The sequence below is a fragment of the Panulirus ornatus genome, chromosome 53 (genome assembly GCF_036320965.1).
Source record: "Panulirus ornatus isolate Po-2019 chromosome 53, ASM3632096v1, whole genome shotgun sequence".
NCBI lineage: Eukaryota > Metazoa > Arthropoda > Malacostraca > Decapoda > Palinuridae > Panulirus > Panulirus ornatus.
Window position 1 is genome coordinate 19,997,393 of NC_092276.1, and position 25,306 is coordinate 20,022,698.

General features: G+C 41.0%; 1 protein-coding gene across 1 annotated transcript in view; it reads left to right on the top strand.

The window, feature by feature from the left end:
* The window catches only part of LOC139765298 (WD repeat-containing protein 17-like), a 446,388-nt gene that overhangs the window by 290,053 nt on the left and 131,029 nt on the right, over positions 1-25,306 (top strand). Inside the window, exon 17 of the mRNA XM_071692684.1 lies at positions 10,177-10,277. Within this exon, the coding sequence (XP_071548785.1) occupies positions 10,177-10,277 (101 nt within the window). The remainder of the gene's footprint in view (positions 1-10,176; positions 10,278-25,306) is intronic.

The following is a 25,306-nucleotide window of genomic DNA, read 5'->3' on the forward strand; positions in this document are numbered from 1 at the left end:
ATGTAGGGCATGTGTACGTGTAGGAAGAGAGGAAAGTGATTGGTTCTCAGTGAATGTAGGTTTGCGGCAGGGGTGTGTGATGTCTCCATGGTTGTTTAATTTGTTTATGGATGGGGTTGTTAGGGAGGTGAATGCAAGAGTTTTGGAAAGAGGGGCAAGTATGAAGTCTGTTGGGGATGAGAGAGCTTGGGAAGTGAGTCAGTTGTTGTTCGCTGATGATATAGCGCTGGTGGCTGATTCATGTAAGAAACTGCAGAAGCTGGTGACTGAGTTTGGTAAAGTGTGTGAAAGAAGAAATTTAAGAGTGAATGTGAATAAGAGCAAGGTTATTAGGTACAGTAGGGCTGAGGGTCAAGTCAATAGGGAGGTAAGTTTGAATGGAGAAAAACTGGAGGAAGTGAAGTGTTTTAGATATCTGGGAGTGGATCTGGCAGCGGATGGAACCATGGAAGCGGAAGTGGATCATAGGGTGGGGGAGGGGGCGAAAATTCTGGGAGCCTTGAAGAATGTGTGGAAGTCGAGAACATTATCTCGGAAAGCAAAAATGGGTATGTTTGAAGGAATAGTGGTTCCAACAATGTTGTATGGTTGTGAGGCGTGGGCTATGGATAGAGTTTTGCGCAGGAGGATGGATGTGCTGGAAATGAGATGTTTGAGGACAATGTGTGGTGTATGGTGGTTTGATCAAGTAAGTAACGTAAGGGTAAGAGAGATGTGTGGAAATAAAAAGAGCGTGGTTGAGAGAGCAGAAGAGGGTGTTTTGAAATGGTTTGTGCACATGGAGAGAATGAGTGAGGAAAGATTGACCAAGAGGATATATGTGTCGTAGGTGGAGGGAACGAGGAGAAGAGGGAGACCAAATTGGAGGTGGAAAGATGGAGTGAAAAAGATTTTGTGTGATTGGGGCCTGAACATGCAGGAGGGTGAAAGGAGGGCAAGGAATAGAGTGAATTGGATCGATGTGGTATACCGGGGTTGACGTGCTGTCAGTGGATTGAATCAGGGCATGTGAAGCGTCTGGGGTAAACCATGGAAAGCTGTGTAGGTATGTATATTTGCGTGTGTGGACGTATGTATATACATGTGTATGGGGGTGGGTTGGGCCATTTCTTTTGTCTGTTTCCTTGCGCTACCTCGCAAACGCGGGAGACAGCGACAAAGCAAAAAAAGAAAAAAAAAAATTATTGGAGCTGTGGAAACTGAGATTGCCAAAGAGATGACCTCTCTATTGTTTTGCCCAGAAGGGTACATGATAACTAGAAAGGAAATAGAAGGTAAAGGAAGGGTAGGATTACCCCTTGTAATAAAAGAGAGCCCAAAGTTTCAAGAAATGGTGGAAGATGACCCATTTAGATTATACATAATGGGAAGAATAACTGTAGGGAAGAAGTGTATAGTGGTGTTATTAGGATATAATCCTCCAAAGAAGTGCAACAAATCAGAACAAATATACAATGATAACATTGAAGGAACAATCAGAATGGTGCATTAAGCAGTGAAACACTCACTTCTTAGAGATGATAAAGTGCTGATAATGGGGGATTTCAATTATAAAGTGATAAGCTAAGGGAATTTGGATTCTCATGGTGATAGAGAGTCATGGAGACATTGTGTTTTAGTGTGTTCAGGAAAATATCAAGCACTCTAGGATGAGAGAAACTGATACACCATCATTACTAGACCTTACCTTCACTCATATTGTAGATCATGATGTAAAGATATGTGAGGAATGGAATGACAAGTTCAAAAATGTTTTCACAACAGAAGACACTATAGCCATAAAACCAGTGAGATGGAATGAGGAGGAGGTTTTGGAAATCAATGAGATTTCTGGAAAGGATATTAACAGAATACTAAAAGGACTTGACCCATAAAAGGGTCATGGTCCTGGTGTAATTTCATTATATAAGCTAAAGGGATGTGCAGCAATGCTAGATAAACTACTTGTATTACTGTTCAAGATTTGACTGGAGAAAGGCATAGTGTCAAAGAAATAAAAATGGTCAAGTGACATACCTCTATCTTAAAAAGGTCAAGTAGCATACCTGTATCTTAGAGTCAAGTGGCATGCCTGTATCTTAAAAAGGTCAAGCGGCATACTGGTTCGCTAAAAAGGTCAAGTGGCACTCTCTAATGAGTGTAGTGTGTAAGGTTCTAGAAAAGATATTTAGTGAGCAAGTGGATGACTTTCTCTGGAGGATAAATTTCATGAGTGAGAGACTGCACAGTTTTAGGGAAAGGTCATGTGTAACTGAACACTTAGAGTTTTATGAGAGAATGAGCTCAGTCCTGTGCAAAAGGGAAGGCTGGGTGGACCAACTGTCTGTATCTGAACATTTGACACTGTACCACATAGGAGCTGATTAAGAACTTGGATTACCAGGCAGGAAGAAGGGGGATATTATTATTTTTTTTTTATTATTTTTTTATTTTGCTTTGTCGCTGTCTCCCGCATTTGCGAGGTAGCGCAAGGAAACAGAAGAAAGAAATGGCCCAACCCACCCCCATACTCATGTATATCCACACACGTCCACACACGCAAATCTACACACCCATACATCTCAATGTACACATACACACGCAGACACATACATATATACCCATGCACACAATTCACACTGCCTGCCCTTATTCATTCCCATCGCCACCTCGCCACACATGAAATACCATCCCCCTCCCCCTCGTGTGTGCGAGGTAGCGCTAGGAAAAGATAACAAAGGCCCCATTCGTTCACACTCAGTCTCCAGCTGTCATGCAATAATGCCCGAAACCACAGCTCCCTTTCCACATCCAGGCCCCACACAACTTTCCATGGTTTACCCCAGACGCTTCACATGCCCTGATTCAATCCACTGACAGCACGTCAACCCCAGTATACCACATTGATCCAATTCACTCTATTCCTTGCCCGCCTTTCACCCTCCTGCATGTTCAGACCCCGATCACTCAAAATCTTTTTCACTCCATCTTTCCACCTCCAATTTGGTCTCCCACTTCTCCTCGTTCCCTCCACCTCCGACACATATATCCTCTTAGTCAATCTTTCCTCACTCATTCTCTCCATGTGCCCAAACCATTTCAAAACACCCTCTTCTGCTCTCTCAACCACGCTCTTTTTATTTCCACACATCTCTCTTACCCTTACATTACTTACTCGATCAAACCACCTCACACCACACATTGTCCTCAAACATCTCATTTCCAGCACATCCACCCTCCTGCGCACAACTCTATCCATAGCCCACGCCTCGCAACCATACAACATTGTTGGAACCACTATTCCTTCAAACATACCCATTTTTGCTTTCCGAGATAATGTTCTCGACTTCCACACATTCTTCAATGCTCCCAGGATTTTCGCCCCCTCCCCCACCCTATGTTTTACTTCCGCTTCCATGGTTCCATCCGCTGTCATATCCATTCCCAGATATCTAAAACACTTTACTTCCTCCAGTTTTTCTCCATTCAAACTTACCTCCCAATTGACTTGACCCTCAACCCTACTGTACCTAATAACCTTGCTCTTATTCACATTTACTCTTAACTTTCTTCTTTCACACACTTTACCAAACTCAGTCACCAGCTTCTGCAGTTTCTCACATGAATCAGCCACCAGCGCTCTATCATCAGCGAACAACAACTGACTCACTTCCCAAGCTCTATCATCCACAACAGACTTCATACTTGCCCCTCTTTCCAAAACTCTTGCATTCACCTCCCTAACAACCCCATCCATAAACAAATTAAACAACCATGGAGACATCACATACCCCTGCCGCAAACCTACATTCACTGAGAACCAATCACTTTCCTCTCTTCCTACACGTACACATGCCTTACATCCTCAGTAAAAACTTTTCACTGCTTCTAACAACTTGCCTCCCACACCATATATTCTTAATACCTTCCACAGAGCATCTCTATCAACTCTATCATATGCCTTCTCCAGATCCATAAATGCTACATACAAATCCATTTGCTTTTCTAAGTATTTCTCACATACATTCTTCAAAGCAAACACCTGATCCACACATCCTCTACCACTTATGAAACCACGCTGCTCTTCCCCAATCTGATGCTCTGTACATGCCTTCACCCTCTCAATCGATACCCTCCCATATAATTTACCAGGAATACTCAACAAACTTATACCTCTGTAATTTGAGCACTCACTCTTATCCCCTTTGCCTTTGTACAATGGCACTATGCACGCATTCCGCCAATCCTCAGGCACCTCACCATGAGTCATACACACATTAAATAACCTTACCAACCAGTCAACAATACAGTCACCCCCTTTTTTAATAAATTCCACTGCAATACCATCCAAACCTGCTGCCTTGCCGGCTTTCATCTTCCGCAAAGCTTTTACTACCTCTTCTCTGTTTACCAAATCATTTTCCCTAACCCTCTTACTTTGCACACCACCTCGACCAAGACACCCTATATCTGCCACTCTATCATCAAACACATTCAACAAACCTTCAAAATACTCACTCCATCTCCTTCTCACATCACCACTACTTGTTATCACCTCCCCATTAGCGCCCTTCACTGAAGTTCCCATTTGCTCCCTTGTCTTACGCACTTTATTTACCTCCTTCAAGAACATCTTTTTATTCTCCCTAAAATTTAATGATACTCTCTCACCCCAACTCTCATTTGCCCTCTTTTTCACCTCTTGCACCTTTCTCTTGACCTCCTGTCTCTTTCTTTTATACATCTCCCACTCAGTTGCATTTTTTCCCTGCAAAAATTGTCCAAATGCCTCTCTCTTCTCTTTCACTAATACTCTTACTTCTTCATCCCACCACTCACTACCCTTTCTAATCAACCCACCTCCCACGCTTCTCATGCCACAAGCATCTTTTGCGCAATCCATCACTGATTCCCTAAATACATCCCATTCCTCCCCCACTCCCCTTACTTCCATTGTTCTCACCTTTTTCCATTCTGTACTCAGTCTCTCCTGGTACTTCCTCACACAAGTCTCCTTCCCAAGCTCACTTACTCTCACCACCCTCTTCACCCCAACATTCACTCTTCTTTTCTGAAAACCCATACAAATCTTCACCTTAGCCTCCACAAGATAATGATCAGACATCCCTCCAGTGCGCCTCAGCACAGTTACATCCAAAAGTCTCTCTTCTGCGCGCCTGTCAATTAACACATAATCCAATAACGCTCTCTGGCCATCTCTCCTACTTACATATGTATACTTATGTATATCTCGCTTTTAAAACCAGGTATTCCCAATCACCAGTCCTTTTTCAGCACATAAATCTACAAGCTCTTCACCATTTCCATTTACAACACTGAACACCCCATGTATACCAATTATTCCCTCAACTGCCACAGTACTCACCTCTGCATAAAAGAATATGTCAGTGTGAGGGAAGAAAAGACACATGTCAGCGGATCCTTTTCCAGATGGGTTGAGGTGACCAAGAGAGTGCCATGGGTTTTGAATCTGAAATCTATGTTAATTATTTGCTTGAAGGTATGGAATCATACCTGCAAATGTTTGCAGATGATGCAAAGGCTATGAGGGAAGTGAATAGTGAGGAAGATTTGCATTAGCTTAAGAGGGAACCTAAACAGACGTCAGAGTTGGTCTGAAACTTTGTTAATTATATTCAACCCAAGCAAATGTAGAGTAATGAGGGTGGGACAAAGCAAAAGCCTGCTGCAATATCATTATTACTTAGCAGGTAATAAGTTTCAGGATTATGTGTGTGAGAAGGACTTGGGAAATATCAGAATAGCTTTTAAGAATATGGATAAGGAAATATTTAGCAATCTATTCATTTCCTACATGAGGCCAAAACTAGAATATGCTTCTCAGGTTTTATTATTGCAACTAAAGTATCAAAAAGAGCTCATAGGGAAGATCCAGAGGAAGACAACAAAGATGGAACCAGAATTAAGAAAGCAAAGTTACAGGGAAAGGCTGGAGGCTGAGAGGTGAATTGATCACAACCTATGAGTTTTTGAAAGAGACTCACAGAGTTGACTATTGACAGTTCTTTGAGAGATTAAGGGATTGAGCATCCAAAGGACATAACATAGAAGTAGGTAAAAAACTTGTGAATAAAGGTGTAAAGAAATACTTTTATAGTATAAGAGTACTGGATGAATGTGGATAGTAGTTGGTAGGCAACCCCTATCTAGGGAGGTATATTACTGTTACTACCCACCTGAGTATTGGGAAGGTTAATGATGGCCACGTAGTGAGCCAGTACTTCATTAGTTCTCAAGTTATACACATGTGGACTGCTGAAAACACTGTACTAAAGTTGCATTCTGCCGGTGGCCTGTTAAGGGGGGCCCCATGAGTATAAAACTTCCTCCTTTTACAGTACAAATAGGTAACCTCCCATACCACCTAATCTATAGACATATTAAACAGCCTTGATGACATCACACACCCTTGCTGCAGGTCCACTTTCACCTGGAGTCACTAACTTTCCTCTCTTTGTACTTGCACACATGCCTCACAGTCCTGATGATAACACTTCATTGTATCTGAAAGCTTACCAACCTTACCATATATTTGTCACACCTCTCACAGAGCATCTCTGTCAACCCCAGCATATGCCTTTTCCATATATAGTAATGTCACATATAAATCTTTCTGTTAAGTATATCTCCCACATTTTCTTCAAAGCATATACCTAATCCACCCACTGCCATTCCTGAAGCAAGTGCTCCTCTCCAGTTTGATAATCTGTGCCTGCCACCATCATCTTGATCACCACTCTTCCATTATACTTACTTCATGCTCTCAACAAAGCTATACCTCTGTAATTCAAATACTCACTTTCATACTCCTTGCCATTATACAGTGCCACTGTGCAGGCATTCTGTTCAATCTTCAGGTACCTCACCATATGCCATACTTACATTAAAAATTTTGACTAATCAATCAACAACACAGTCACCTTCTTGCTTGAGAAATTTAACTGCAGTCCCATTCACTCCAGCCAAGTTGCCACTCTTCATCCTACATAAGGCTTTCTCCACCTCTTCTCTTTTCACCAGACTGCTTGCCATGACCCTTTCACTTTTCATACCTTCCTGACTCAGACATCCCATTTCTTCCACCATGTCTTCAACGTTATCATCAAACACATTCAATAGTCCTTCAGAGTACTCACTCCATCTCCTCTTCACCTCATCTCTGCTTATTGCCACTTTCCCATTTTTCCCCTTCACCAATGATTGCATTTATTTGCTTGCTTTTCCCTTGTTTAAGTTCCTTCCAAAACATTTTCTTATTCTTCCTGAAGTTTCTTTATCCTTGCTGACTCCACCTCTCATTTGCCCTCTTTTTCAGCCCCTGCATCATCTTTTTGAACTGCTGCTTCTTTCTGTGATACATCTCCCAATCATTCACCCTCCTTCCACTCAAGAAATGCCCTTACACATTTTTTTCTCTTTCATTATCAACTTTGTCATCCCATGATTCACTTCCCTTCCTTGCCACACTCTTCTCTCATATGTCAGCACTGCTTCCCTAAAAGTCTATTCCTCACTTCAATTACTCTCATTTTTTTCATTCTGCCCTCAATCTCTCCAGGTATCTTGACACATGCCTCTTTTCCAAGCTCACTCATATTCACTACCCTCTTCCTACCCATATCATTTTCTTATATCCAGAAGCCTTTACAAACCTTCACCCTTACCTCACAAAATGATAATCAGACATACGTGGCAGTTAGTACATAGTCCAGTAATGTCCTCTTACCGTCTACCCCTCTCACCCACATGTACTTGTATATGTGTAAGTCCCTCTTTCTAAATTAGGTATTCCCAGTCACCAAGCCTTTGTCAGCATACAGCTCCACAACCTGTTCACCATTCTCATGAACAACACTGGATATCCCATACCCACCAGTTATAAATTCAACTACCACCCAATACCACAATATGAAGTCTTGAGTTTTAATCACCTATCACAAATACCCAATCCCTCATCAATATAGCTGACAGTCTCACCTAGCTCCTCCCAAAACACTTCCAGGTACTTCATCACTAATAATCACGTACCTTTTGAAATCCACTTTATTTTTACCTGTTTCTGTTTAGGACTTACTCCATTTACTCACACATTCCCACAACTCCTGCAACAGATCAAGGATCTTTCTTTTCTGGAATGAATACTCTTTTGTTGAGGGAAATTGGATGCCTGCATATGCCAGTCATGTCATTTGTTTGATGAATTTCTTCAGAATATCATAATAAATGTGAACAGTGAGTTGTGTTTAGATTTTAATGGAGTGCATAGAGTAATGGAGGACATGTTGAGTTTGTTTTGACTTTAGCCTTGACTCTTGTCTCTGCAATGAGGAGAGAGTTGTTGAAAGGGAGGATTCATTGAAGGTGGTGGCTTCTGATCCCTGAAGGGTTAAGTGTCTTAACTTCTGCATTATTCTCTGAATTGCAGGCCTTGCTCCTGTAACTCAGAGGAGAGACCAGTTAGTAACAAAAGAGTAGTAAATATTCCAAAGATTTGACGGTCAAGTCTGTTACATAGTTTAAGAATACCTGTCTCAGGGAGATCTAGCCTAAGAAAGGCTTCATCACCTTAGTTTATTTTAGATATGAGGACTGGTAAGAGGAAACATGTGTATTGAAACTTTCTAAAAGTCAGCCAGATATCCACTTTGCTGTTTTTTAGGGACACAGAATGAGGATGGGGATGAACCCTCTTATAGTCCTGAGTCATGTGCAATGCCCCTCCACCACAGTCCATCCTGTCAAAAGGGTCACCCATCTGCTGATGGCTAGCATAAGAGTTCTGTATACTTTTGTGACAATACATTTTATATCAGAAAAACCTGAATAGTTAATCTTGGATTTTTTAAATAATTGGTTATGGAAAATGAATAACTTTACTTGAAATTGGGGGTTGAAAACAGGATGATCTTAAGTATATACTGTGTAGAGTTACATATGTAGCAATGAATTCATTAACTTATTATGTACACAAAAGCATAAGGGTAATTACTTCAGAAACAACTGCATATGAATAATGATAAAAGAAATCCAGCACAAACAAGAAGATGAACAAACTGACGGGAAGGTGTGAGTATGGGATTACTAGGGTTGGGATAGGGAAATGTGTCCTGCTGCCAGATGTATGGGTTATACTGTTTTGATACAGCGTATGCATATGAACTATAGTGATATGCATATATACTGAAATTTTTAACATCTGCCCTCATTTGTATGCAATTTTCCTTTGAAAACTTTGAAAGTGTAAAAGGGTTCACAGGAGTATGAAAATTGTGAGTGAGTTAAGGTTAAGATTCTGTGTCTTTTGAACAGTATGGCTGTTTAGAATGTCCATAAGCTGCTGCTTATGTTGGTTTTGTAGAAAAGCCAAGGAAACATGATGACAGGGTGGGACATGAATGATATCAACAGATTCATCCTTTGAGTTAAGATGTTTCTATAATGGAGAACCTGTGAACTCCATTGTTAATTCCTTTTAGGATTTTGGTAAGCCAAAATACTGCCAAGACTTTCTGTGAGCAGACATGATGGTAGTGTGGTCTGTCTTGGTTTCTCTGATTTTGCCCATTATTTCCGGAAATAATAGGGCTCTTTCATTTCCTTGCTCATTGGCTGATTCTTGTTAAAAAGAAAGATATCAAAAATATTATTACTCACATTTTCATTAAGCAGGATTATATTCAGGAATTAAATTTGAATGAATATGAATATGTTTTAATGAAGATATGTATTTATCTGTGTGATCTGATATTGATGTGTCTTTAGTAGTTTTAGGGGATTTAAGTCATTGAAACTGACCTGAGGACTTGTGTTTGGAGAAGCATAATGGGTAGAGTTGTGATGCCTTTATAAAGCAAGATGCTTGGTCATGTCTGTTTTGCCTAGATTATCTGGATAAAAGTGATTAACCCTTTTTATTTATCTTAGACCTCTAAGTATATAACATGTTTTCACTGTTGTGACCAGAAAGTTCTTCCTTTTAGATGTGTTGCATTTATGAAGTCCATGATCTATTTTTATCTTCTTACTGTAGTTTAGTTAAACAGATTTTCCATTTTTTTCTATATTGTACAAGCTTTAAGTGTGACCCTATTTTTTATCCTGATGATTTTTTTTCTATCCTAAGTACCCTAACAACCATTAACCTCAAACCCTAAGGCATGCAGAGCAGCTTTTGAGCGATGATAACGAAGCGTGTGTCCCGTACCTTATGGCCACTCGTGATGCAGATAAACTCATCAATTTTCACATTGGCCGAGGTAGAGTAATCAATGCCATCCTTTCCCAAAGTTGTCACTGCACTGGAATGCCCACTGAGAATGATGTGAGTGACACAACTCATTTCACAAAAGAGGTGAACCAGCAGTATAATGCTTAAGCCTCCAGTATAGTTTTGTTTTGCATCCACTGCTTTGTGTTTAGACTCTTTGTAGAATTATGTGTTTGAAAAGTAAATTCTTGGTAAGTATTTGTTTAGCTACTGATCCATAATCTGAACTCTCATATGATAATATCTTTATAGACATGTTAATCAGCATTTGTCTCATTTTACTGATTTGCCTTGTCTACCTTTTAAGTTTGGGCTGGGAATTCTGATTCTGCACTAATCCCACTATTGGTGCATGTATACACTTGATTCTCCATGTGTTGATGGAAATGGAGTGAATACCCATAGACTGGAGGATGATAATGAGAATACTTATTCTATCAAGAATTTAACTAGAGAACACATTTTTAGTCATGTACCAGTACATGGCTCAATGAAATATAAAAAGCTAGCATGCTGTGTTTAGGATATAGAATAGGATGATATTTTAGCAAGTCTTTATACTGTATGAAATAGCTGACACATTTGTAATTAAAGATGTTTACATTTGTAATTAAAGATGCTTACACAAAGATAAATGCTATACTAGACTACAGAAAAATAAGCAACAGACACTATCACTTTTTAGTTCTGTTGTATTGATAATTCATATCGATTATATTCAAATATGTGAACAGGAGTTGTAATCTCAGACACTAGCTATTTCTTTGTCTTTCCTTTTATCTTCACACTTACCTTTCTTTCTGCAATGTTGTTACAGAAACTGGATTAAGACTAGTGTTGCTGCGGCATATTTTATATATTTTTTTTTTCATATATTTTTTTTTTTCCGCTGTCTCCCGCATTTGCGAGGTAGCGCAAGGAAACAGACGAAAGAAATGACCCAACCCACCCCCATACACATGTATATACATACACGTCCACACACGCAAATATACATACCTACACAGCTTTCCATGGTTTACCCCAGACGCTTCACATGTTCTGATTCAATCCACTGACAACAAGTCAACCCCGATATACCACATCAATCCAATTCACTCTATTCCTTGCCCTCCTTTCACCCTCCTGCATGTTCAGGCCCCGATCACACAAAATCTTTTTCACTCCATCTTTCCACCTCCAATTTGGTCTCCCACTTCTCCTCGTTCCCTCCACCTCCGACACATATATCCTCTTGGTCAATCTTTCCTCACTCATTCTCTCCATGTGCCCAAACCATTTCAAAACACCCTCTTCTGCTCTCTCAACCACGCTCTTTTTATTTCCACACATCTCTCTTACCCTTACGTTACTTACTCGATCAAACCACCTCACACCACACATTGTCCTCAAACATCTCATTTCCAGCACATCCACCCTCCTGCGCACAACTCTTTCCATAGCCCACGCCTCGCAACCATACAACGTTGTTGGAACCACTATTCCTTCAAACATACCCATTTTTGCTTTCCGAGATAATGTTCTCGACTTCCACACATTCTAAAAGGCTCCCAGGATTTTCGCCCCCTCCCCCACCCTATGATCCACTTCCGCTTCCATGGTTCCATCCGCTGCCAGATCCACTCCCAGATATCTAAAACACTTTACTTCCTCCAGTTTTTCTCCATTCAAACTTACCTCCCAATTGACTTGACCCTCAACCCTACTGTACCTAATAACCTTGCTCTTATTCACATTTACTCTTAACTTTCTTCTTTCACACACTTTACCAAACTCAGTCACCAGCTTCTGCAGTTTCTCACATGAATCAGCCACCAGCGATGTATCATCAGCGAACAACAGCTGACTCACTTCCCAAGCTCTCTCATCCCCAACAGACTTCATACTTGCCCCTCTTTCCAAAACTCTTGCATTCACCTCCCTAACAACCCCATCCATAAACAAATTAAACAACCATGGAGACATCACACACCCCTGCCGCAAACCTACATTCACTGAGAACCAATCACTTTCCTCTCTTCCTACACATACACATGCCTTACATCCTCGATAAAAACTTTTCACTGCTTCTAACAACTTGCCTCCCACACCATATATTCTTAATACCTTCCACAGAGCATCTCTATCAACTCTATCATATGCCTTCTCCAGATCCATAAATGCTACATACAAATCCATTTGCTTTTCTAAGTATTTCTCACATACATTCTTCAAAGCAAACACCTGATCCACACATCCTCTACCACTTCTGAAACCACACTGCTCTTCCCCAATCTGATGCTCTGTACATGCCTTCACCCTCTCAATCAGTACCCTCCCATATAATTTACCAGGAATACTCAACAAACTTATACCTCTGTAATTTGAGCACTCACTCTTATCCCCTTTGCCTTTGTACAATGGCACTATGCACGCATTCCGCCAATCCACAGGCACCTCACCATGAGTCATACATACATTAAATAACCTTACCAACCAGTCAATAATACAGTCACCCCCTTTTTTAATAAATTCCACTGCAATACCATCCAAACCTGCTGCCTTGCCGGCTTTCATCTTCCGCAAAGCTTTTACTACCTCTTCTCTGTTTACCAAATCATTTTCCCTAACCTTCTCACTTTGCACACCACCTCAACCAAAACACCCTATATCTGCCACTCTATCGTCAAACACATTCAACAAACCTTCAAAATACTCACTCCATCTCCTTCTCACATCACCACTACTTGTTATCACCTCCCCATTTGTGCCCTTCACTGAAGTTCCCCTTTGCTCCCTTGTCTTATGCACTTTATTTACCTCCTTCCAGAAGATCTTTTTATTCTCCCTAAAATTTAATGATACTCTCTCACCCCAACTCTCATTTGCCCTCTTTTTCACCTCTTGCACCTTTCTCTTGACCTCCTGTCTCTTTCTTTTATACATCTCCCACTCAGTTGCATTTTTTCCCTGCAAAAATCATCCAAATGCCTCTCTCTTCTCTTTCACTAATACTCTTACTTCTTCATCCCACCACTCACTACCCTTTCTAATCAACCCACCTCCCACTCTTCTCATGTCACAAGCATCTTTTGCGCAATCCATCACTGATTCCCTAAATACATCCCATTCCTCCCCCACTCCCCTTACTTCCATTGTTCTCACCTTTTTCCATTCTGTACTCAGTCTCTCCTGGTACTTCCTCACACAAGTCTCCTTCCCAAGCTCACTTACTCTCACCACCCTCTTCACCCCAACATTCACTCTTCTTTTCTGAAAACCCATACAAATCTTCACCGTAGCCTCCACAAGATAATGATCAGACATCCCTCCAGTTGCACCTCTCAGCACATTAACATCCAAAAGTCTCTCTTTCGCGCGCCTGTCAATTAACACGTAATCCAATAACGCTCTCTGGCCATCTCTCCTACTTACATACGTATACTTATGTATATCTCGCTTTTAAAACCAGGTATTCCCAATCACCAGTCCTTTTTCAGCACATAAATCTACAAGCTCTTCACCATTTCCATTTACAACACTGAACACCCCATGTATACCAATTATTCCCTCAACTGCCACATTACTCACCTTTGCATTCAAATCCCCCATCACTATAACCCGGTCTCGTGCATCAAAACCACTAACGCACTCATTCAGCTGCTCCCAAAACACTTGCCTCTCATGATCTTTCTTCTCATGCCCAGATGCATATGCACCAATAATCACCCATCTCTCTCCATCAACTTTCAGTTTTACCCATATTAATCGAGAATTTACTTTCTTACATTCTATCACATACTCCCACAACTCCTGTTTCAGGAGTACTGCTACTCCTTCCCTTGCTCTTGTCCTCTCACTAACCCCTGACTTTACTCCCAAGACATTCCCAAACCACTCTTCCCCTTTACCCTTGAGCTTCGTTTCACTCAGAGCCAAAACATCCAGGTTCCTTTCCTCAAACATACTACCTATCTCTCCTTTTTTCACATCTTGGTTACATCCACACACATTTAGACACCCCAGGCTGAGCCTTCGAGGAGGATGAGCACTCCCCGCGTGACTCCTTATATATATATATATATATATATTTTTTTTTAAGCTATTTGCCATTTCCTGCATTAGCGAGGTAGCGTTAAGAACAGAGGCCTGGGCCTTTGTGGAAATATCATCTCCTGGACCCCCTCTGTTCCTTCTTTTGGAAAATTAAAAAAAAACGAGAGGGGAGGATTTCGAGCCTCCTGCTCCCTCCCCTTTTAGTCGCCTTCTACGACACGTAGGGAATACATATATATATATATATGTGATATATATATATATATATATATATATATATATATATATATATATATATATATATGATTGGTTATCGGTGAATGTAGGTTTGCGGCGGGGGTGTGTGATGTCTCCATGGTTGTTTAATTTGTTTATGGATGGGGTTGTTAGGGAGGTGAATGCAAGAGTTTTGGAAAGAGGGGCAAGAATGAAGTCTGTTGTGGATGAGAGAGCTTGGGAAGTGAGTCAGTTGTTGTTCGCTGATGATAGAGCGCTGGTGGCTGATTCATGTGAGAAACTGCAGAAGCTGGTGACTGAGTTTGGTAAAGTGTGTGAAAGAAGAAAGTTAAGAGTAAATATGAATAAGGGCAAGGTTATTAGGTACAGTAGGGTTGAGGGTCAAGTCAATTGGGAGGTAAGTTTGAATGGAGAAAAACTGGAGGAAGTAAAGTGTTTTAGATATCTGGGAGTGGATCTGGCAGCGGATGGAACCATGGAAGCAGAAGTGAATCATAGGGTGGGGGAGGGGGCAAAAATCCTGGGAGCCTTGAAGAGTGTGTGGAAGTCGAGAACATTATCTCGGAAAGCAAAAATGGGTATGTTTGAAGGAATAGTGGTTCCAACAATGTTGTATGGTTGCGAGGTGTGGGCTATGGATAGAGTTGTGCACAGGAGGGTGGATGTGCTGGAAATGAGATGTTTGAGGACAATGTGTGGTGTGAGGTGGTTTGATCGAGTAAGTAATGTAAGGGTAAGAGAGATGTGTGGAAATAAAAAGAGCGTGGTTGAGAAAGCAGAAGAGGGTGTTTTGAAATGGTTTGGGCACATGGAGAGAATGAGTGAGGAAAGATTGACCAACAGGATATATGTGTCGGAGGTGGAGGGAACGAGAAGTGGGAGACCAAATTGGAGGTGGAAAGATGGAGTGAAAAAGATTTTGAGTGATCGGGGCCTGAACATGCAGGAGGGTGAAAGGCGGGCAAGGAATAGAGTGAATTGGATCGATGTGGTATACCGGGGTTGACGTGCTGTCAGTGGATTGAATCAGGGCATGTGAAGCATCTGGGGTAAACCATGGAAAGCTGTGTTGGGCCTGGATGTGGAAAGGGAGCTGTGGTTTTGGGCATTATTGCATGACAGCTAGAGACTGAGTGTGAACGAATGAGGCCTTTGTTGTCCTTACCTAGCGCAACCCGCACACATGAGGGGGGAGGGGGATGGTATTCCATGTGTGGTGAGGTGGCGATGGAAATGAATAAAGGCAGACAGTGTGAATTGTGTGCATGGGTATATATGTGTGTGTCTGTGTATGTATATATATGTGTACATTGAGATGTATAGGTATGTATATTCGCGTGTGTGGACGTGTGTGTATATACATGTGTATGGGGGTCGGTTGGGTCATTTCTTTCGTCTGTTTCCTTGCGCTACCTCGCAAACGCGGGAGGCAGCGACAAAGCAAAATAAATAAATAAATAAAATGTATTATTTTATATTCATTTTGCTTTGTTGCTGTCTCCCGCATTAGCAAGGTAGCACAAGGAAACAGATGAAAGAATGGCCCAACCCACCCACATACACATGTATATACATACACGTCCACACCCACAAATGTACATACCTATACATCTCAATGTATACATATATATACCCACACAGACATATACATATTTACCCATGTACATAATTCATACTGTCTGCCTTTATTCATTCCCATCGCCACCCTGCCACACATGGAATAACAACACCCTCCCCCCTCATGTGTGCGGGGTAGCACTAGGAAAAGACAACAAAGGCCCCATTTGTTAACACTCAGTCTCTAGCTGTCATGTGATAATGCACTGAAACCATAGCTCCCTTTCCACATCCAGGCCCCACAGAACTTTCCATGGTTTACCCCAGACGCTTCACATGCCCTGGTTCAATCCATTGACAGCATGTCGACCACAGTATACCACATCGTTCCAATTCACTCTATTCCTTGCATGCCTTTCACCATCCTGCACGTTCAGGCCCTGATCACACAAGATCTTTTTCACTCCATCTTTCCACCTCCAATTTGGTCTCCCACTTCTCCTTGTTCCCTCCACCTCTGACAAATATATCGTCTTTGTCAATCTTTCCTCGCTCATTCTCTCCATGTGACCAAACCATTTCAAAACACCCTCTTCTGCTCTCTGAACCACACTCTTTTTATTACCACACATCTCTCTTACCCTATTATTACGTATTCGATCAAACCACCTTACACCACATATTGTCCTCAAACATCTCATTTCCAGCACATCCATCTTCCTGAGCACAACTCTATCCATAGCCCACACCTCACAACAATACAACATTGTTGGAACCACTATTCCTTCAAACATACCCATTTTTGCTTTCCAATATAATGTTTTTGACTTCCACACATTCTTCAAGCTCCCAGAATTTTTGCCCCCTCCCCACCCTATGATTCGCTTCCGCTTCCATGGTTCCATCCGCTGCCAGATCCACTCCCAGATATCTAAAACACTTCACTTCCTCCAGATTTTCTCCATTCAAACTTACCTCCCAATTGACCTGACCCTCAACCCTACTGTACCTAATAACCTTACTCTTATTCACATTTACTCTTAACTTTCTTCTTTCACACACTTTACCAAACTCAGTCACCAGCTTCTGCAGTTTCTCACATGAATCAGCCACCAGCGCTGTATCATCAGCGAACAACAACTGACTCACTTCCCAAGCTCTCTCTTCCACAACTGATGCATACTTGCCCCTCTTAACAAAACTCTTGCATTCACCTCCCTAACAACCCCATCCATAAACAAATTAAACAACCATGGAGACATCACACACCCCTGCCGCAAACCTACATTCACTGAGAACCAATCACTTTCCTCTCTTCCTACACGTACACATGCCCTACATCCTCGTTAAAAACTTTTCACTGCTCCTAACAACTTCCCTCCCACACCATATATCCTTAATACCTTCCACAGAGCATCTCTATCAACTCTATCATATGCCTTCTCCAGATCCATAAATGCTACATACAAATCCATTTGCTTTTCTAAGTATTTCTCACATACATTCTTCAAAGCTAACACCTGATCCACACATCCTCTACCACTTCTGAAACCACACTGATCTTCCCCAATCTGATGTTCTGTACATGCCTTCACCCTCTCAGTCAATACCCTCCCATATGATTTACCAGGAATACTCAACAAACTTATACCTCTGTAATTTGAACACTCACTCTTATCCCCTTTGACTTTGTATAATGGCACTATGCAAGCATTCCGCCAATCCTCAGGCACCTCACCATGAATCATACATACATTAAATAACCTTACCAACCAGTCAACAATACAGTCACCCCTTTTTTAATAAATTCCACTGCAATACCATCCAAACCCACTGCCTTGCCGGCTTTCATCTTCCGCAAAGCTTTTACTACCTCTTCTCTGTTTACCAAATCATTTTCCCTAACCCTCTCACTTTGCACACCACCTCAACCAAAACACCCTATATCTGCCACTCTATCATCAAACACATTCAACAAACTTTCAAAATACTCACTCCATCTCCTTCTCACATCACCACTACTTGTTATCACATCCCCATTAGCCCCCTTCACTGAAGTTCCCATTTGCTTCCTTGTCTTACGCACTTTATTTACCTCCTTCCAAAACATCTTTTTATCCTCCCTAAAATTTAACGATACTCTCTCACCCCAACTCTCATTTGCCCTCTTTTTCACCTCTTGCACCTTTCTCTTGACCTCCTGCCTCTTTCCTTTATACATCTCCCACTCATTTTCATTATTTCCCTGCAAAAATCATCCTAATGCCTCTCTCTTCTCTTTCACTAATCTTACTTCTTCATCCCACCACTCACTACCCTTTCTAATCTGCCCACCCCCCACGCTTCTCATGCCACACGCATCTTTTGCGCAAGCCATCACTGCTCTCCTAAATACATCCCATTCCTCCCCTACTCCCCTTACCTCCTTTGTTCTCATCTTTTTCCATTCTATACTCAGTCTCTCCTGGTATTTCCTCACACAAGTCTCCTTCCCAAGCTCACTTACTCTCACTACTCTCTTCACCCCAACATTCTCTCTTCTTTTCTGAAATCCTCTACAAATCTTCACCTTCACCTCCACAAGATAATGATTAGACATCCGTCCAGTTGCACCTCTCAGCACATTAACATCCAAAAGTCTCTCTTTCGCACGCCTATCAATTAACACGTAATCCAGTAACACTCTTTGGCCATCTCTCCTACTTACATATGTATACTTATGTATATCTCACTTTTTAAACCAGGTATTCCCAATCACCAGTCCTTTTTCAGCACATAAATCTACAAGCTCTTCACCATTTCCATTTACAACACTGAACACCCCATGTATATCAATTATTCCCTCAACTGCCACATTACTGAACTTTGCATTCAAATCACCCATCACTATAACCCGGTCTCGTGCATCAAAATCACTAACACACTCATTCAGCTGCTCCCAAAACACTTGCCTCTCATGATCTTTCTTCTCATGCCCAGGTGCATATGCACCAATAATCACCCATCTCTCTCCATCAACTTTCAGTTTTACCAATATCAATCTAGAGTTTACTTTCTTACACTCTGTCACATACTCCCACCACTCCTGTTTCAGGAGTAGTGCTACTCTTTCCCTTGCTCTAGCCCTCTCACTAACCCCTGACTTTACTTCCAAGACATTCCCAAACCACTCTTCCCCTGTACCCTTGAGCTTCGTTTCACTCAGAGCCAAAACATCCAGGTTCCTTTCGTCAAACATACTACCTATCTCTCCTTTTTTCTCATCTTGGTTACATCCACACACATTTAGACACCCGAATCTCAGCCTTCAAGGAGGATGAGCACTCCCCACGTGACTCCTTCTTCTGATTCCTCTTTTAGAAAGTTAAGATACAAGGGGGGGAGGGTTTCTAGCCCCCCACTTCTGTCCCCTTTAGTCGCCTTCTACGACACGTGAGGAATGCATGGGAAGTATTCGTTCTCCCCTATCCCCTATACTTTGTCGCTGTCTCCTGCATTAATGGACCAACCCACCCACATACAGATGTGTATACATACACGTCCACACACGCACATATATATAACTATACATCTCAACGTATACATGTACATTATTCATACTGTCTGCCCTTATTCCTTCCCTTCACCACCCCACCACACATGAAATAACAACCCCCTCCCCCTGCATGTACACAAGGTAGCGCTAGGAAAAGGCAACAAAGGCCCCATTCGTTCACTCAGTCTCTAGCTGTCTTGTATGATGCTCGGAAACCACTGCTCCCTTTCCATATCCAGGCCCTACAGAACTTTCCATGGTTTACCCCAGACGCTTCACATGCCCTGGTTCAATCCATTGACAGCACGTCGACCCCCGTATACCACATTGTTCCAATTCACTCTATTCCTTGCATGCCTTTCACCCTCTTGGATGTTCATCTCTCAAAATCTTTTTCACTCCATCTTTCCACCTACAATTTGGTCTCCCACTTCTCTTCGTTCTCTCCACCTCTGACACGTATATCCTCTTTGTCAATCTTTCCTCAATCATTCTCTCCATGTGGCCAAACCTTTTCAAAATACCCTCTTCTGCTCTCTCTACCACACTCTTTTTATTACCACAAATCTTTCTTACCCTTTCATTACTTACTCGATCAACCCACCTCACACCACATATTATCCTCAAACATCTCATTTCCAGCACATCCACCCTCCTCTGCCCAACTCTATCTGTAGCCCACCCCTTGCAACCATATAACATTGTTGGAACCACTATTCCTTCAAACTTACCCATTTTTGTTTTCCAAGATAATGTTCTCGATTTCTACACATTCTTCAACGCTCCCAGAACTTTTGCCCCCTCCCCCACCCTATGATTCACTTCCACTTCCATGGTTCCAACCGCTGCCAAATCCACTCCCAGATATCTAAAACACTTCACTTCCTCCAGTTTTTCTCCATTCAAACTTACCTCTCAATTGACTTGTCCCTCAACCCTACTGTCCTTAATAACCTTGCTCTTATTCACATTTACTCTTAGCTTTCTTCTTTCACACACTTTACCAAACTCAGTCACCAGCTTCTGCAATTTCTCACCCGAATCAGCCACCAGTGCTATATCATCAGCGAACAACGACTGACTCACTTCCCAAGCTCTCTTATCCAAAACAGACTGTATACTTGCCCTTCTTTCCAAAACTCTTGCATTCACCTCCCTAACAACCCCATCCATTAACAAATTAAACAACCATGGAGACATCACGCACCCCTGCTGTAAACCAACATTCACTGAGAACCAATCACTTTCCTCTCTTCCTTCACGTACACATGCCTTACATCCTTGATAAAAACTTTTTGCTGCTTCTAACAACTTCCCTCCCGCACCATATATCCTTAATACCTTCCACAGAGCATCTCTATCACCTCTATCATATGCCTTCTCCAGATCCATAAATGCTACATACAAATCCATTTGCTTTTCTAAGTATTTCTCACATGCATTCTTCAAAGCAAACACCTGATCCACACATCCTCTACCTCTTCTGAAACCACACTGCTCTTCCCCAATCTGATGCTCTGTGCATGCCTTCACCCTCTCAATCAATACCCTACCATATAATTTCCCAGGAATCCTCAACAGACTTATACCTCTGTAATTTGAGCACTCACTTTGATCCCCTTTGCCTTTGTACAATGGCACTATGCAAGCATTCCGCCAATCATCAGGCACCTCACCATGAGTCATACATACATTAAATAACCTTACCAACCAGTCAACAATACAGTCGCCTCCTTTTTTAATAACTTTTACTGCAATACCATCCAAACCCCCCACCTTGTCAACTTTCATCTTCTGCAAAGCTTTTACTACCTCTTCTCTGTTTACACTGTCTCCCGCGCTAGCGAGGCAGTGCAAGGAAACAGATGAAAGAATGGCCCAACCCACCCACATAGACATGTATATACATACACGTCCACACACACACATATACATACCTATACATTTCAACATATACATATATAAAAACATACACATACATATACATATATACAGATGTACATAATTCATACTTGCTGCCTTTATTCATTCCCATCGCCACCCTGCCACACATGAAATGACAACCCCCTCCCTCTGCTCAAATATTTATCTCTCATACTAGCTGCTAATTCAGACTCTTATTCTTCATTTCCATATTTTATTTTGCCTTGCCTATCTTCTTCTATAACTCGTCTTGTTATAAAGAAGTCTTTTGGGTTTATAACATAAGTGTTTCCTTATTGGAAATATCTGTATCACTGTGGTATTTTCTTTTACCTACTCCTGGAACTTTGCTTTTTACTGTGCAATGCACAAAAATTTTTCATATCAAAACTACACATTTCAGGCAAATTGAATTTACTTTGTTTAAGGAAATTTGAAATGGAAATGTCCTTTATTTCTCCATAATTAAGTGCTAAGGACTAAAGAATAACATATAAAGACTGCTTTTTTCTTGAAAACAAAGAATGAAATTTACATTATTTGATAGTCTTTTAGTTTATAAATGTTTTATCTCATCACAGTAAAAGCTCTTTAGCCATAATTAGAGACAATGAAATGCTCAAAACAACATATATTTTCATTTTTGGTTGGTAACCCTCAATTATCCAACAACAATGTAAAAGATTATTATAGATATGTAAGAAATTTCAAATCATACACTCATGCTGCAGTGATCAGTATGTTTACCCCCTTTTGTTTTGTGGTGCTGGTAAATGTTTCCCATCGTCCATGTGCTTTCTGGCATGGTGTTGTGTGCTTACCTTGCTCATTTGGGTATTTTAAGCACCTTGGATTACTATTGTGGACAGTGGCTCATTTCAAGCATTGTCAGCATTGTCTGACAGTTCTTTGAAGCCATCAACATTTCCCATGAAGTGCAAGAAGAATGTTTTAAGCCTTGAAAAGATAGAGTTGTACAAGAGGGCAAGTCCAAGGCATACTTATGAAGAACTTTAACATCTCTTACTTACTTGGAATTATATCCTCTATATAGAATATTTTAGAATATTACAATTTTTTAAGTATTTAATGCATTAAAAATTTCTTTCTCGAAAGTGGTTGACTTTCCAGGCATTTCAGATAACAAAGGTTTTACTTGAGTAATAAATTACACTATCTTGAGTAATAAATTACACTATCCGACATCAGGGTTAATCTTCAGCTTTTTAAGGATTGGCAAGTAGGCCAATAATAAAAACTTTTTTTCTTGACCCATTTTAATACCATCTCTCAGTTTCCACTGGCATCTTTAAGGTGTTTATCACTTCCTCAGGAAATTCACTTCACCAGCTTGAAGGTAGAGATCTTATGCATAATGGTATTGATTACCTGATTTCATTATAAAATTTTTTTTAACTCTAAATTCACGATTACTTTTTTGATAATGTAAATTGCTATCTCAACAATGAATATATTGGACTTGTTTGCTTGTATTGGCCAAAATAAAAGTTTTGAATTCACAAACAGCTATTGCCTCCTACAGAAGAGATTACTATGTAAGGAAAATGAGTATGCCCTTCTCACTTTGGGATAGTATTTTAGTATAATGTGAATAATATACCAGACTTATCCATCCACTATTTACTCTTAATGGAAGGATCTTCCTGCACAATCAACTGTTTCCCATTGCCTCCCTTGTCACATTGTGAATAGGAACTGTGAGTTGATAGTGCAAATGACCTTAACTTATTCTTTCAAAATTTTGAACTGTACTGTCATAGGTAAAATAAAGTGAAGAAGGAAGCAGGAGTGGGAAGGGTAAAGGAAGTGCTCACTGCCATCCCTTTTTCACAAGTTAAAAACCTGTATTTGTGCTGACAGGATTCAGTCAGTGAGCAAAGGAAATGAGAGCATGCTTAAATGGAGGATAGTAAGGAACTTTCAAACTGAAAATTAAAAGTGATAAATAATTGTTAAGGAAGAGTTACTCACAAAGAAAAAGATTAGAATCAAATTAAAGAAATGTAAGGAAATGAATGTCAGTAATGGGGTTGTAAAAGGAAAGAAGTAAAAAGGGAGTTCCTTTAGGTAACAAACTTGTACAACGTGGGACTTTAGAACTCCTTTGCCAGTGCTTGAATAGACAAGGGTAAGTCAGATCTAATCCTGTTTTACTAAAAGCCCTGGTAAAGTTTTCCACTGCATTTAGAATTCTATGAAAAGTTAAAGCTGAATGTTTCTAAAGAAACTGGTCAAGGTGGTCTGCATCCTTGAATCCCAAGACCAGACACATTCTGAAGTAGAGTAAAATTTTACCTTATCATGCTGAGTAAGAGTGTATTCTCTAAAAGACAACGCATTTTTCCATGTATGAATTAACTTGAAATTGATGCCTTTATGATGTAAGATCTCATTTTAGGACAAGGTTAAAAATGTTGTGAGGATATTTAATGTATGCATGGCTCATGGTGAGGTGCCTGAGGATTGGCGGAATGCATGCATAGTGCCATTGTTCAAAGGCAAAGGGGATAAAGGTGAGTGTTCAATTTACAGACGCATAACTTTGTTGATTATTCCTGGGAAATTATATGGAAGGGTATTGATTGAGAGGGTGAAGGCATCTGCAGAACATCAGATTGGGGAAGAGCAGTGTGGTCTCAGAAGTGGTGGAGGATGTGTGGATCAGGTGTTTGCTTTGAAGAATGTATGTGAGACATACTTAGAAAAACAAATGGATTTGTATGGAGCATTTATGGATCTGGAGAAGGCATATTATAGAGTTGATAGAGATGCTCTGTGGAAGGTCGTAAGAGTATATGATGTGGGAGGGAAGTTGCTGGAAGCAGCGAAAAGTTTTTATCAAGGATGTTAAGCATATGTATGAGTAGGAAGTGATTGGTTCTCAGTGAATGTAGGTTTGCAGCAGGGGTGTATGATGTCTCCATGGTTGTTTAATTTGTTTATGGATGGGGTTGTTAGGGAGGTGAATGCAAGAGTTATGGAGAAAGAGGCAAGTATGCAGTCTGTTGTAGATGAAATGGCTTGGAAAGTGAGTCAGTTGTTGTTCACTGATGATACCGCGCTTGTGGCTGATTCATGTAAGAAACTGCAGAAGCTGGTGACTGAGTTTGGTAAAGCGTGTGAAAGAAGAAAGCTGAGAGTAAATGTGAATAAGAGCAAGGTTATTAGGTACAGTAGGGTTGAGGGACAAGTCAATTGGGAGGCAAGTTTGAATGGAGAAAAACTGGAGGAAGTGAAGTGTTTTAGATATCAGGGAGTGGATTTAGCAGCAGATGGAACCATAGAAGTGGAAGTGAGTCACAGGATGGGGGGAGGGGGCGAAAGTTCTGGGAGCGTGGAAGAATGTGTGGAAGGCGAGAACATTATCTTGGAGAGCAAAAATGGGTATGTTTGAAGGAATAGTGGTTTCAACAATGTTATATGATTGCGAGGCATGGGCTGTGGATAGAGTTATGCAGAGGAGGGTGGATGTGTTGGAAATGAGTTGTTTGAGGATAATATGTGGTGTGAGATGGTTTGATCGAGTAAGTAATGAAAGGGTAAGAGAGATGTGTGGTAATAAAAAGAGTGTGGTAGAGAGAGCAGAAGAGGGTGTATTGAAATGTTTTGGTCACATAGAGAGAATGAGTGAGGAAAGATTGACAAAGAGGATATATGTGTCGGAGGTGGAGGGAACGAGGAGAATTGGGAGACCAATTGGAGGTGGAAGG